The following is a 14,540-nucleotide window of genomic DNA, read 5'->3' as shown; positions in this document are numbered from 1 at the left end:
AACTACTAGTGTTGCCCTGCTAAGTAGGCAGGAGTCCTCTAGTTCAAGAATTAAACAAACGTTCCAAGGGCAATCAATACTGAATGATGAGTGGATGATGGAAAGCCCGAGGGAATTAATAGTGTAAGCTGGCCGGACTTTGGCTGCGTCTCACCAAATCTCAACTCCGTTGCAACTCGGAAGAACTACAATGGTCAAAGAGTTTAATTTTGTCACCTTGATTTATGAGAAATTTAAACCGCTTTATGCGCAGTGTCACTCTGAATGTAGTGAGGTAAAGCTAAGGTAATTAGGGCAGGCATGTTGGCGAGTTATTGTCAGGGTGCAACTTGGTAACAACTCAAGAGAAAGTAAAAGGTTAAAGATTTCAAATCTACCATGTTAATTTGGTAGAGAGCAATTTTGAGTGACTTCGTGCAGCGTGCTATCATGGTTGCAGAAAGGTAAAGCCGAGACGACCGTACGAACCATGCTGGCTAGGTACAAGGTGTAACTCGACTGCAACCCAAGAAACCCTACAAAGTCAAGCAGTCTCGATTGATCACCTGATTTTGTTAGCAAAATCTAGTGAGGTTTTATGAAGATGCGGTATTCTAGTTACAGCAAAACAAGTTATCCTAATCTTTTCCTGGAGAAAAAGATGGTGAGATAAAATAGATGAATTAGCGTTTGCCGAGCGTATGTCCCCAAAGTATATGACCCCTATGCAGAAACCACAGAAAAAAAGCAAGGCTAAGTCGCAACAAGATATGTACAGTATAAAAAAACGAAAAAAGAGCACACCCTCACCGAGCACCCCTGGATATCACCTGCAAACGGTACCAAGAACCTCAATATCTACCAAGGATTGCCATCAGGGGGATTTCAGTATTAGCTGAAAATACCCAAAGGGATGTTCATGGACACCTCAAAGTTGGGCACGTTGACAATCTCAACGATTTGCAAATCACCGGCGACACTAGCCAGAATGTACGCCTCGCTCTTGGAGAGACCTTTGGTGTGGACGAGCCATTGGATGAGGTTACGAGTAGCACTCTTCGCAGCCTCGAACAAGTCCGGCCCGACACCGAGGGCACCGTAGGTTCCGAGGTCGGGGAGAGGGTTGGGTATTTGAGCTCGCGGCGGGGTCTGGTACTGGGGTGCGGTGATCCAGGGCTGGTTCTTGACGAGCTCGAAGCGGAGGGTTGCTTTGATGGGGGTTTCGATGGCGGTGCCACAGACTTCGCCGTGGCCCTGGGCGGCGTGACCATCACCACAGCTGAAGAGGGCGCCGGCGGTTTGAACGGGTAGGTAGACAGTCGAGCCGACGCTGAGCTCGCGGCAGTCCATGTTGCCTCCGGCGTGGGTGGGCGGCACGGTGGATAGTTCATCGTCGTTGGCCGGAGCCAGGCCCATGCAGCCCAGGAAGGGCCGGAGCGGGATACGCATGTCCTTGAACTGAGCGTAGCCCTTCTCGCGGTCGAGTGACCAGATTTTGATCTCGGGCTCGGTAAAGTCCTCCGCCAGCAGGCCGAAGCCCGGGATGAGGGCAGACCACCCCCAGTCCGCGACCTCAAGGTCTAGGACCTCGACCTTGAGAACGTCACCGGGCTGTGCGTCTTGCACGTAGATCGGGCCGAAGACTGGATTGGCGATGCTGAGATCCAGCGTCTTGATGGCCGAGGCATCCGAAGCGGTGTTGAGCTGGCCGTTGCTGCTGTCGATGGCATCAAACGAGACGGTCTGGCCGGAGGAGACAGTCAATTTGGGCGCAATGTTCCGGGACCATTTTACATGGCCACACTCTCTTCCCACATGGAAGTTGTTCCAACCCGCCGGTGCCATGTTGGTCGTGGTCGATTTGGTACGAGTCTGTGTTGCACTCATCGGGAACGAGGCTCGCGGCAGCCTTCTTTTATTGCAAAGTGTTAAAGGGAAATTGGGGTATGAGAACAGAGGAAAGGGCGACGGAAGGGCGTTTTTTACCCCAAGGGAATAGGGTACCCGGAGGCCCGATGCAGGCACCGCGAGACAAGATCCTCTTCAGGATGGACCGTTATGGAAGGTGGATAGGGCCGGATCTCGCAACATAAGTGCTTGTTCTTAAAGGGATCTCCACTCCGTGAACCGATTTCCTCGCCTGCCTAAAAGGGTTTGACAGATTTCCAGGGGATTGGGCCATCGAGAGCCCTCGTTGGAGCCTCTGGGGTTTACCCAGTAGAGTAGCCTTGGCGGGTTGCACAGACGCTTTGCAGGCGCTGGTTGGCGGGAAGAGGGGGAAGGAGGGGGAGGCGTTCCACTCTGACGGAACGAAGCGACTTCTTATCCGCCTGCTATATTGGTTTGGGTCCCAAGCATTGTCATCTGCCATCGGGGAGATAACCCTCTCGAGGGGGAAGGCGGTTCCGAAGGAGGAAGGAGGGGGCAACGCCGGGCGGGCTTGGAATGATGGGATTTTCGCAGGGCAGGCAAAATTTTTTTCCACTGGTGTCTGGTAGGCTAGCAGCATAATGTTCGATGAAAAGGACTGGGATCAGACCGGGGCCGGCCCAAAGTCTGGTTGGAGACGCGAAAGCGGAGAAGGACTATAGGCCCGGGACAAATTAGACAAATTATAGGGTGCAGAATAGATCCAAGGTTATCCGTCCGTGATAGGAAAGACGACCGCCACCGGGGCAGTCCTTGAACGGTGGACCAGCTTGGGCCAGTTTGGTTCCGCCAAACGGAAGGGGCGGACCCTGAATTTTTGACCAGGACTTAAAAATTGTTTACAGGCTCCATTCTAGTAAATGGTTCCCGTCACAAAGTTAAACTGGAGTGGGATTGTACCTGGGGTTTCTTTGGCCAATTCAATCATCTATCGTTTGTTGTAGTTAGTCAAGTCCTTCTAAAACATATGGAAAGATAATTATGGGTCCCGAAAATTGCACACAACCACCTTCTTGTTCGGGCAAGGAAGCGCCCTTCCGCGGAACTGGGTGGACTCGGCCAACATGCATAACACAAGGGTGGGCCAATGGCCACTCCGGAAGGCTGAAGTCGCCTCTACTGATAGAGTAGGTGCTTACATGTGCCCGTCCTTCGGGGACTACTGTACACTAGAAGGCTGCCGGGTAAATAGAATAAGCGTCCTCATACAACATGAGCACCACGTATCAAGCAGTTTATATGTAGTCCAATCCGGTTCCTATTTTTTTGAGCCCCTTGCCGACTCCATCTACTCCATAAATCATCTGATCGTCTGGCTTTTCCTCTTACGGAATACATTGTCCCATCTCGTCCCGAGGGCTTCCTTCCCTTCCCCGCTACCCCCGACCAAGCATTTCTCTCTTCACGTCCCGCCCATTCCACATCACGAATGCTGCCCATCCGCCATCACAACAATACACGAGGCATTGTCGCTCTTCGAACAGCTAGCACTGGTGCTGGCCACCTCCTGCGCAATATCACTGGCTCGCATCCCGCGCATCGACAGCTTCATCACGTGCTGGATCAGGTCCGCATCCTCGGTGCGGTCGCTGACTCCGTCCGACACGATAACGAGCAGGTACCGGCGGTCTGACTGCAGTGTGCGCCGTGAGGTGTGTGGGTCGTTAGACAAGAAGTCCCCACGAATCGGCGTCGATGACGACGAGGCGCGTCGTGTTTGGGGCGTCAAGCTATCATCCTCCACGGTGTTCACCGGGTTCTTGTACTGCAGGTCGCCCAACCCCCGAGACATGTTCAGGGATCCTGCTTCATGGTTATTATCATTCCTCTTAATGCTTCTTCCGCCCCCGACAACGCCCCTCTTTGGCCTGGCCTGGCCTAGCTGGGCCCAGTCTGCGACTCACCGAGCCGAGCGATTCCGCCCCGCATTTGCACGGTGCCCCCGGCCTCCTTGATGCGCGCCTGTTCGCTGCGCATCTCCGGCTTGTGTGTCTGCGTGAGGCGGCGCTATCATGATGTGGTCGGTTAACTCTCCTCGAACTAACGGAGGGGGTGCCATACAATGTGGTAGGGAAATTCCGTCTTGGGATCACGCTCGGCCAAAATGACATGCGAGTCGCCCAGATTGGAGACCACTAACTCCCCTTTCGTCAAGTTGATCAAGCACACCGCAACGGTTGATCCGGACACCGCGGGCTCTGCAGACTCGTGCTTGAAATACTCCAACAGCACGCCATCCTCATCGGCCATGGCAGCCTGCATAGCAGCGGCGTAGTCCCCTCGATCGAACTCCGGTCGTTTAGCAAGCAAGTGGTGTAGATTCCTGCTGGCATGGTCTGCAACGAGCCCAGTCCCACTATCCAGATGTTAACCAAAGAATGCTTCTTCATGCGCGCTTCGCCGGAGGGACTTCTTACTGCCCATCGTAAATCGCAAAGAACGCAATCTGGTCGTCTGTCTTCGCGGGGAACTGCTCCGGCAGCACGATTGTGTACCGATCCTCCTGGGACGGTCTACTTCCTTGGGCCTGTTTCCCGCGAGTCAGTCCAGCTGTTATCAGAGACGGGCATAGGGAGGCGGCTACCTGACCTGCTCCAACATCGAAGAGCAAGACCGCATCCGACGTAGACATGAGAGTATTGCGCAGCATCTGGTCCCTTAGCTTTCTGTGAGCAAGGACCATGTTGGAGTATGAACCAGCAGCCTTTCTCGTCCCAGATTTGCCCCGGATTCTGACGCCGTTGGTGATGGCGTACTGACATCATACGAGAGACTTTTTTGCTAGGCATCCATGGAGGCGGATGGTGCCATTTGTTGTCGAACCCAGCTGAGGCGAGACCTTATGCCGATCGATGGTTGAGCTTTCTGTCGACGAACATTGATGCTGTCCAAAGGAACCATGCAGCCTAGCTGAGAACATATATACACCTCACCATGATCTACGAATTGACATTCTTCGAGAGTGCCCATCGATCTTAAGTATTATATCCCACACGACTGGTCTCAGATATTCTCGTAAAAGGAGATAAATTTGGCCCGACTAACTGCACTTGAAACCATGTTGGACCGGCTTGGCTGTATGAATCTCAATCCCACGCCGCGCACGGGCCATCCGAACCTCCCCACACGATTCTGCAAGATTGTGGCCAGGCACGCGCATCTTTCTTCCACCTTGCACCTTCACTACCTACATCTTCACCCTCTTGATCCCGTCCGACATGGGCTGGCCAGGCATGGGGAGTCTCGCCGCAACTGCGGGATACTTCTTCTCCCGCAACCAACCTGACAGCAAGACCCCGGACCCCCTTCCACCCCGCCGAACTCCAGATCCGACCCGCCTACTCGTCCCACCAGCGAACATGCTTCGGAGAGATGTGACGCAGGCGTCTCGGCATCTCCTTCGCTAGACAATGAAGAAGATGGCACCCAAACTACGCCCAAGGCGTCGGCATCGGGTGCACCGCCCTCGGTTCTTGCGGTTCCTACGCTGAATCTAGTTGGTGACTCAAGCGACAATAGCACTGCCGCCGTCGCGACAGGCTCACCAGCCCAGAATAGCATGAACGGGTCAACACAGAAGGCCTCATATACTGGGAAATCTAATGCGATACCAGAGGCCAAAGCGCAGCCCCCATCCTTCGCGGTGCCGTCGTCGCCACAACGGCCTACACCCTCCAGCACCATCGCCGCCAGCACACCCTCCTTAATGCCTCCTCCCCCGGTCCCACGCCCTCGACAGACCCCACAACCAAATAGAGCACCTCCATCCCTCCAACCGCCCCGAGTTAACGCTAGCTCCCTCCGCACCCCCCATCTGCCGCCGCAGGCCTCCGCGTTCCACCAACTGCCAGCGGTCTCAGCAGCAGCACCCTCGCCCCAACCACAGTCAGGAAACAAGCGTCGCGCAAAGTTGTCCTCGAACCGGGGTACTCGCCGCTAGACTGGGCTGCGCGCGCTGCCAATCCGAAAAACCAGCTCCGCGGCGCGGGTCTGCCCGCGGGTCTTCTGCGCGTGACGCCGTCCATGCTGAAAACCCAGAACGGGCGCAAGGGCCGCGACCCCTGGACGTCGTATCAGGGCAAGGTGTACAACATCTCGCCGTATGCGCCCTACCATCCCGGCGGGAAGGGGGAGCTGCTGCGGGGCGCGGGGAAGGACTCGGCGCAGTTGTTTGCGGAGATTCATCCGTGGGTGAACTGGGAAGGGATTCTGGGGGAGTGCCTGGTAGGTATTTTGGTTTCGGAGAATGATGTCCAGGCGGAGAATAGCTTGGATGCAATGGACTGATTTCGTCGGGAGAGGAAAGAAGCAATGCGGGACGCGGGGTTGGATGCTTTGACGACTTGGGTGTACCATGTCGATCCATATAGATTCCTGGGTTTTGTATATATGGTGGGATTTGAGCGATGAGGACTGTAAGATACGTTTCTTATATATGCTAGACGAGATACCCTTTATAATAGATGACCAGCCATGGACTCTGCGCAGTGAATGAAACGGTTCGTAACTGAGAATCGTTCCAATGATTTGGGTATATCCATTTCAAAATAGGTAGCGGAAGGTCAGGACATGTCTATGTGGACATTGGACCAGATAACACATGGTATCTCAGGATATCCTCCAATTTACAGCTCATCCTTGTCAACGCCCTCGATAGCGACCAGCTCGGTCTCGAAAACCAACGTCGCACCGCCGGGGATGGGGCCAATGCCGCGGTCGCCGTAGCCAAACTCAGGAGGAATAGTCAGCGTGCGCTTCTCGCCGATGCACATGTCGAGAAGACCCTGGTCCCATCTACAGCAAGAAACGAAACGAATTAGCCAAGGGTCCAGGAAGTCGAACAGCGCAGCGTGAGAACAGCTCTCCAGCCCCAACTCACCCCTTAATCACCCGACCGGTTCCCAGCTTGAAGCTCAGCGGCACATTGCGCTTGAAGCTCGAGTCAAATTCACTCCCGTCAGACTGTAGGGTACCCCGGTAGTGCATGGACACGTTGTCACCGTTCTGTGTCTTGCGCGTGCACTCGACCTTGTGCGTTGTCTCGATGCCCAGCTCGGCGGCGCAGGCGAGGGAGGCGAGGGCGAGGAAGAGGGTGGTCAGACGCATTGTGGTGGTTGGTCGTGATTGGGAGATAGCGTGAAAGAGAAGAATCGGTTGAGTCAGTTCAATTGAACTGAATGAAGGTTAGGATGGTGGGGAGGAGGGTTGGAGTGTTGGACGGAACGGGAGGGGAGAAGAGAGCAACGTGGTGGAGTGCGGAGGCGCACGTTTGGTTTGGGTTTGGGGTCCGCTCTTGGCTGCTGGGGTCGGTGATGTACTTTCATAGACGTGGATTGCAGCGGTAGAACAGAACGATGAGATTTCGTTTCACTGTGGCATTTCTTGTCTCGCTCGAATGTAGGTCGTGTCCGCCTCGCTATGACGAGAAAAACGAAGAACAAAATCGACGACGCTACTGCCCAGACTGCTGCCAGTTCACAGCCCGCAGTCCACCTTGACTGATCATCGGGGAAATCTCAGCAGGTGGACTGCGGGCTGTGAACTAGCAGCAGACTGGGCAGTAGCGTCGTCGATTCTGTTCTTCGTTTTTCTCGTCATAGCGAGGCGGACACGACGGAGCGTCGTGCTGGAAACATACGGTGCTGTAGTGCGACTGCGGGCAAGCCATGAGCACGGTCAAGAAGATGGACACTGCGAACGGACCCCCAAAAGACAGCAGGAATTTGCTTACCATGATGAAAGCTGGCCCGCGATGCTTGAGAATCAGATCGCTGGCGGGCTCAGAGGCAGACCTTGATGATGCAAGGTACTCGCCGCCAGCGTCTGAGAGTAGGGGTAGCTCTCATTGGGCTCGATCTCACGTTGATTGTGATACAAACATACCGAAGCCCACAACACCACGAGCAACGGTCATCATCCGGAACATGCCGTCAATGGTGACCCCGTGCAAAGCAGTGGCCCAGATCCCTCCGATGACCACTTTCAACGCGAAAATGACCCAGGGAACAGAATCACGATGGTAAACAGATCCGATCGCTTCTGCCGCTTCCTCGGGACATCGTGTGAGGGGCTGGCGTCCAGCGCCGATGTTGTCGTGGACCTCGGCCTTGCCAGCATCTGCCTCTGTGACTCGCTAAGGGCCATTCGATGGCCATTTTGATATCGGAGCTGTTATCTCCCGAAGAGTCTTGATCTGGGTAATTGAAGCAAAGCAGAGGAAAACAGTGCAGAGCAATAGACTCATTAGGAGCTCATGTAAGTAGTGCGACCTGACGCACGGGACTTCACAGGAACCAGTTCTACAGTTGACTCATGGACCGGGGCCAAACTCGGCCGTGGCGCTCCAAAGAAGCTGGATCGGGTCGTACAATCAAAAGCGCCGGTTCTGGCAGCGCGCATTCCAGTGTCAGCCACATGGTTGTTGTTGTTGCGGTGGCAGTGATAGGCTGGTCTGTGGGGAGTAGATCTTAGGGGACAGGGAACCTTCCAGTGAAGTTGCTGGGCACGTGGGCAATATCTTGTCTTCGCAAGTTTGTTTGGATCTGATTGAGATTGGAAGCTAAGTATGTACATCGGTCTAGATATTTCCAGGCCATTTAGTCTCGATGGAATAGAGTGCGACCTGTGGCCCTCATGAAAAAGAAAAACAAGAAGCCGTAAATGTGCGCCTGCGCTGGTGGAAGCCAGGTGGCCCCGCGGGTATCAATGCATGTACATATGACCAGGGATAACTTTAAACAAGATAAGTGTGAAATCCTGGACTTTTGGGCCCTGAAAAAAAAATGGAAACAGCGAATTGGAAGAAAAATAAACAGAGATGGAAACAAACGACGTATAGATCTATGCCCATTTGCCTAGCAAGGCCATGAGGGCAGCTCCCATGCACAGCAGGAGGAAAGCGGCCAACACTTCACGAATCGGGGCCTTGCGCATAGAGCTACTGAACATGAACTCGTGCGCCATTAGCTCCACCAGTGCCGTGTAAATGAGAATGCCAGCGGAGATGGAGTCGAATATGCCGTTGACCATGAGCGTGGTACGCCCACTCGGCGGGTAGCTATTCCGAACCCCTAGACCGATAGCAATAGCTATGGGGGTGGAGATACCGAAGCCCAAGCCCAGAAAATAGGGCGTGAGCCGCTTGGATTTGGGCCAGGGAACAAGGGCAAGTCGAGAGCCGAGACCCAGACCCTCGAAGGTTTGGTGAAAGACCAGGACGATGTACAGAGTGGTGAACTCGGAACCGGACACAGCCAGCGTGAGGCCAATGAACACTGAGTGGAAAATGATGCCGAACTCCAGGATGAAGAGGGATGTTAGCTGGGCGGCATAATCTTCGGCGGCTGCAACATCCTTCTCGGAGTCATCGAGGTCATGGTGTTCACGGGAGTGGCCCAGGTGGTCTTCACCGGGCATGTGGTGATGAGTTTTGCTATTCACCTCAACCATGGGCTCAGCCGTGTCGATGTGGGAGTGCGAATGGGCATGCCCCTCCTCGTCGTGAGCGTGGCCAGATCCGAAGCGTGAGAATCGCATGACCATCAGCTCGACGAAGAATAGGACGACAATAGTCATCAGGATGATACCTTCGACCCAGCTGTATTCGGTGATAGGGCCGGTCAAGCAAGGGTTAGTGAGGGCCTCTTCAGCCGGAGCGAGGAGGTGAATGAAGGCAGTTGCGACAATAACTCCAGATCCGAAGTACTTCGCGATGAAGAACGCCCATCCAGGGACCCCACGCTCCCCGCCAAACTGTCGTGCAAAAACAGGGAAAAGAGCTCCAAACATTGATCCGGCCATAATAACGAATATCGAGGAGATGCGCAGGCCGATGCGGCCGTCAAACTCATTCCCGGAATCGCATGGATCGGCCGCGCGCTTGAAAAGCGCGCCCACAGATTCCACCTCCATAATGAACAGCGTGAATCGAACGGTTCTTCCGTACGTCAAAGATCCAGAGTGGAGCTGCTGTGCGATTGACGGATAGATCTAACCAAGATCAACGACAATTGATAGGTACAGCGGCAGAATATCAAATCAGATCGAGCGTGTCCTGAGCACCTTGGGAGAAAAAGAAGAACAAGACGACGATCTGGCAGATGGTGTGTGGAGGCGTTTCCAATTAAGACAGGCTGAAAGTTTTGTGTGGGTGCTTTGTAGCACCGACCGGAACGCCCAAGGTCCTCGAGTACAGGCGAGATGGTCCAATGCCCGACGTGGAGACAACTAAGATGGCCTGTCGAGATCAGACAATGATGTAGCGCGACACCGGCACCTTCAATGCGTAATCAGGCACTAACGGACGCTCTTTAACTCTTGTGGCGATGCACGTCTCAGGAGGAACCGGTGAGGAAGAAGTCCGCGGCGGAGAGAAGGTGGGTGGTGGATATGCCAGGTCTTCCCGAAAACGTCTAGTACTAGGATCACCACCGTGGGAACGAAGCTTTGCAAGTCACCGAGACACCCTCCTGGACAGTAAAAGTGAGGGATATAAGAGAGGCAAATCGGGAGATCGAAGAGAGAGATTCGAAAATATTCAGTACAATTAAAATCTGCGGGAATCATGGCGTGCCCAGCCGGTGGGGTGGCAGCAGGGTGGGATCGATGAGGACCTTGTTGGCCCGGGAAGACGTCAAGACAGAGCGCAAAGTAGCGGGTACCTCATTTTCATAGTGACGGTGGCTGGGAAAGGAGTACCCAGTACCGCGGGGCCCGAGTGGAGGGCGAGGACCTTGGGGACGGCCAGTCTTTTCCGATCGCGGTGATTCGCACTGAGTCACGTGGGCGACCATTGAACGCTCACGCTGCCCGGCTGAACCAAGTATAGTGGGAGAGAAGTGCCGGCATGTCTGCTTGTCAGCATGTTCGCAGACATCGTCAGAAGAGACGGAGGAGGTTGATTCCAAGAAGAGGTTTTTGAGGACAGGGTGAATGACAGGGGCATGGCTCCTCACCAATCACAGGACCTGCGGCGGAGCTTGGCGCGAGCCCGATGAGCTCATCAGCTAGCTCATCCGATCTCAAATCTCCATATGAGCGCCCGCCCATTCTCTACACAATCAATCATGGCCCCCCTCCGCCGCTACTTGCGCATCAGCAAATACTCGGTGATAGAGTGTCGTATTTACCTGGACAATCCATCTGACTCGCGATGGCTCCTGAACCCGCGCGATCCTGTCCTCCCTCGTGTCTTTGCTGCGATCCGGCCTCTGGTCCTGCCCAAGCTGCGGGAGGAAAACGAGCGACTCTGGGCGCGCAAGAAGAGCAAGCCTGTGAAGGATGTCATTGCCGAAGGTAGTTGAAGTCTAGTTGGCATCTTCAATTCCCTGACTAACGTCCATGCCATGCTCCTGCAGGTGAATTCGAAGTGGCCATCTTCCTCCGCGAATCGCGTACCCGACATGCCCTCTTGACCCGCAACAAAGTTTTCCATGAACCGGGCAAGACGACCGATAAGCCCAAGTCGAAGTCTGGAAAAGGGTTGGCAAATGATTCGGCAGATCCGGTCAACCCTGCCGATGCAGAGGTCATCATCGATAGCGACAGCGAGGTCGAAGTCAATTTGCGCAATATCCCCGTGGCGATCGAAGATAACAATGAATCAGAAGCCGTTCTATTATCGGATAGTGGAAATGAGGCTCAGACAGGCCAAGTGGATATAGAGGAGCTAACCGAAGAGGAAGAGAAGAAGAAGCTGCGCTTCAGCACCCACTATGAAAGCTTCAACATCACTGGCTGGGTGCTCTGCCTGCTCATCACCCGCAAGGGTGACCGAACCCAGGTGAATGCTGCAGCATCAGAGCCGAAACAGCCTCTGATGGAGGACTGGATCTCAAGCCAGGCTCAGACAGGTCTTGACGAGGATTGAAGGCGACGCAATGACCTTCCGTGTCATTTGATAGCAGACCTGAAATACCTGACACTCTCCCTTCCTAGGTTGTGGAGGACATTCTAGACACCGGGTAGCCGCGGTGGCGTGACCCGTCACAGGGCGTTACCTGTGATACACAACATTACAGTTGCAGAACGGTCAAGTCTCTGCGATATGCCGTCTATCCTGACCAAATGCGCAATATAATTTGATGCTCAGCATGGAAGAGATTGCTTATGGCTGCGCTCGTCTATGTCTCTATGTCACCCGTGCATCTCCACTCCACACAGTGTCCATGCTCCTTATGCCTGATGCCGAACCCTCCCATGTCCATGGACAACTGGACTGCTGCAGTGTGCCGCGGGGATGCGGTCAGCTTGAAATCGGAGTGGATGGTCGTGAGGTCAATGCCTGGGACTTTCAGGAATTCTTATGCAAGTGGCGGCCATTCAGGTTGAATGCTGGCCCGGCCCAGCAGACTCCCGGCTTTCCAGAATGTCAGGATTCGAATTGTAGCGAGTGACTTTAGCTGCTCTCAACCGTGGCTGATGACTGAGCGAAGGCACCTGCATCCCTGCCATGATGAGATCCCGTTCCCGATTCGTTCCTGGTGCTTTCCCGCCCTTACACGTTGGTGGCATATTTGGGGTTTGCATGTCTCCGTTGAGTTCGTGATCATTCGACGCACAACTGGTATTGCCTACTGAGCTAGCGATTACGAAATCAGAAACAGAAGGAGTATCATCGCGACCTTTTCTCCGATCTTTTTCCCACTGGCATTGCAGTCCCACCCGGGCTCAGCTCTTCAGCGCAGCTCTGCAGGGCTTCGTGTGGTTCTTCCTGCCGGCCTCGGTTCAACATTCCTACCGGAAACCCGGAACCCGCGTAGAAGGTGGCCAAAGTGGAGCGGCCTGAAACAGCCCCGTTCCCTCCACCGCATCCCGTGACCCCATCGGCGGCCGACACCTTCCTGCGCAGGTTCTGATTTTTTTTCTTACATATGGATTCTTATCTTATTAATGTACTCCGTACTCCGTACTCCGTCTCCGTACTCCGTGAATGGAGTATCCGAGATTGCTCTATCTGCGGAGTAACGCTCGGTAGTTGGATTGATTTGCTTGCCGAGCAATCTGATGGGAAACGGGGGAGTATCACTCCCCAGGCAGTCGGGTGGAGATCAGATTGTGACCTGAGGTGACGAATGGACTGTGAATTCGGGACTGCGCACGACCGTCCAGGATCGAGTATAGTACGGCGTATACGACTCTACGGAGCGCTCTAAATATATCTGGACCACCCATTAATTCATCCAACCGCAACTATGGAGTCCTGCTTCCACAAAGTCCAGCGGGAAGTATGAAGGGGAATGAACCTTGGAACCAACTCGGGACCAACCTCCAGATCAACTGGAATGACCAGATTAAGCCGAATAAACCCCTTTGCCACGTGCTGGAGGTGGGGCCCAAGCCAAACAGGAAACTCGCCGGGGATCCGCGATCCTAAACCGAATCCTCCAGAGTCGGAACTCCAGACTCCATACTGCCATCGGGAACCAGACAACGAAACTCAGCAGGATCCAGGAACCAAACCCTGCCCGTGAACAGGGTGAAACCCTCCGAACTCTCCAATCGCACTGCCTCCTCTTTTCCGAGGCCTCCACCCAATTCCAACGGCGCGGAACGGCGGTGCACCCCGTCCTTTCAGTGGAGCCTTGCACCACCCTATTCCCCTTCGGACTCGTTTATTGAAGTTTGCGGCCCCTTAGCGTGTCCCGGTTTTCTGCCTTCGTCTTTCTTCTTTGTGTGTTTCATTCCCCTTTTGCCTCTTTGCTTTCCCCGACCTATTCGCCACTAGCATGTTTCCCGGACCTTTCCAGGCTCCACCCACCGCTTGTTACGGAGTACAAAGGTTGGATGCGGGAACCGCTAGAGCCGCGCACTTTACCCGACTGCCAGGTACAGGCATACAGGCATACAGGCACACAGGCACGCAGGCACACAGGCGCACAGGCACAGGTACATCCACCAGGAACAGGCTCAGAAGCAGGCACCTTCCTCGGACGAGCGAATCCCACACCTCCGATCCCCCCCAAATCCCGCTCGCACGGACAAGTCCGAGGCCGTGTTACCGTATAGGGCTATGGTCATGCGCACATCTTGCTTTTGACGGGGTGACCGTGGCCTGCAGTTTAGCTTTCTTGTCTTGCTTTGTCACATTGTTGTCATCATGGGGTCTGTGTACGCTACGCAAACTGAACTGCAAAAACCAGCACAAATGCTTAATTCCGGAGTTGCGGAGGTACTTCCGGGGCGTGCCGGAGGGGAGGGTGTGGGTGACATCTCCAATTCGGAGATCGGTGCAGAAGTTCTGCGACATCTGACCACGGTGATGCATACGAATAATCTCCGTTGGTACATGCGTACTCCGTAGAAAGACTACGACCACTTACCCCGTAGTCGTCACCACCTCTACTACTATACCCATCCCTTCAGACAGAGTGTGATCCATGCCGAGCACGCCATGGACGACACGCGGGCGACGCAGCCTCGGAGACCAGTAGATCTTCTGCCTTGAAACTCTCCTGACCCAGTGATGTGCATGATCAACCCTGGGGAGCAGGGGGTTTGGTTGGTTTCCGATGAACGACTGGCCTTGCACGCCTGCATGCTGCATGTCCATCCACGCCGGGTGCTCGCTCTGCAGGAGGGGCAACCCCCTGCACATGCGAGCTTGTCCTGTCCTACCGGCTTTATGTCAAAAT

At 54.5% G+C, this 14,540-nt stretch overlaps 7 protein-coding genes across 7 annotated transcripts; 2 read left to right on the top strand and 5 right to left on the bottom strand.

Annotated features, from left to right (window-relative positions):
- Window positions 1–870: 870 nt before the first annotated feature.
- Window positions 871–1,824, bottom strand: N7482_000604 (acetamidase/formamidase family protein; the record flags this gene model as incomplete). The annotated part of the gene is made up of 1 exon (XM_056682729.1): window positions 871–1,824. One exon carries the CDS (start codon window positions 1,822–1,824, stop codon window positions 871–873), a length of 954 nt encoding a protein of 317 aa, XP_056546335.1.
- A 1,507-nt stretch (window positions 1,825–3,331) lies between these two features.
- N7482_000603 (PP2C family serine/threonine-protein phosphatase) lies at window positions 3,332–4,591 on the bottom strand (the record flags this gene model as incomplete). Its single annotated transcript, XM_056682728.1, has 4 exons — window positions 3,332–3,711; window positions 3,813–3,915; window positions 3,970–4,264; window positions 4,326–4,591. 4 exons carry the CDS (start codon window positions 4,589–4,591, stop codon window positions 3,332–3,334), a joined length of 1,044 nt encoding a protein of 347 aa, XP_056546334.1.
- A 375-nt stretch (window positions 4,592–4,966) lies between these two features.
- N7482_000602 (cytochrome b5-like heme/steroid binding domain-containing protein) lies at window positions 4,967–6,195 on the top strand (the record flags this gene model as incomplete). The annotated part of the gene is made up of 3 exons (XM_056682727.1): window positions 4,967–5,119; window positions 5,198–5,629; window positions 5,704–6,195. The coding sequence occupies 3 exons, from the start codon at window positions 4,967–4,969 to the stop codon at window positions 6,193–6,195; spliced, it is 1,077 nt and encodes a 358-aa protein (XP_056546333.1).
- A 338-nt stretch (window positions 6,196–6,533) lies between these two features.
- fkbp3 (peptidylprolyl isomerase family protein FPR2) lies at window positions 6,534–7,014 on the bottom strand (the record flags this gene model as incomplete). Its single annotated transcript, XM_056682726.1, has 2 exons — window positions 6,534–6,702; window positions 6,788–7,014. 2 exons carry the CDS (start codon window positions 7,012–7,014, stop codon window positions 6,534–6,536), a joined length of 396 nt encoding a protein of 131 aa, XP_056546332.1.
- A 58-nt stretch (window positions 7,015–7,072) lies between these two features.
- Window positions 7,073–8,324, bottom strand: N7482_000600 (uncharacterized protein; the record flags this gene model as incomplete). Its single annotated transcript, XM_056682725.1, has 4 exons — window positions 7,073–7,225; window positions 7,547–7,731; window positions 7,792–8,041; window positions 8,277–8,324. The coding sequence occupies 4 exons, from the start codon at window positions 8,322–8,324 to the stop codon at window positions 7,073–7,075; spliced, it is 636 nt and encodes a 211-aa protein (XP_056546331.1).
- A 424-nt stretch (window positions 8,325–8,748) lies between these two features.
- On the bottom strand, window positions 8,749–9,819 carry zrfB (low-affinity Zn(2+) transporter ZRT2; the record flags this gene model as incomplete). The annotated part of the gene is made up of 1 exon (XM_056682724.1): window positions 8,749–9,819. One exon carries the CDS (start codon window positions 9,817–9,819, stop codon window positions 8,749–8,751), a length of 1,071 nt encoding a protein of 356 aa, XP_056546330.1.
- Window positions 9,820–10,973: 1,154 nt separating this feature from the next.
- Window positions 10,974–11,776, top strand: N7482_000598 (uncharacterized protein; the record flags this gene model as incomplete). The annotated part of the gene is made up of 2 exons (XM_056682723.1): window positions 10,974–11,202; window positions 11,265–11,776. The coding sequence occupies 2 exons, from the start codon at window positions 10,974–10,976 to the stop codon at window positions 11,774–11,776; spliced, it is 741 nt and encodes a 246-aa protein (XP_056546329.1).
- Window positions 11,777–14,540: the final 2,764 nt, after the last annotated feature.

Source organism: Penicillium canariense, assembly GCF_028826845.1.
Source record: "Penicillium canariense strain IBT 26290 chromosome Unknown utg000001l_segment0_segment0, whole genome shotgun sequence".
In the NCBI taxonomy this organism is placed as follows: domain Eukaryota; kingdom Fungi; phylum Ascomycota; class Eurotiomycetes; order Eurotiales; family Aspergillaceae; genus Penicillium; species Penicillium canariense.
The sequence above is the reverse complement of the archived record's forward strand: the minus strand, read 5'-3'. Positions and strand labels throughout refer to the sequence as shown.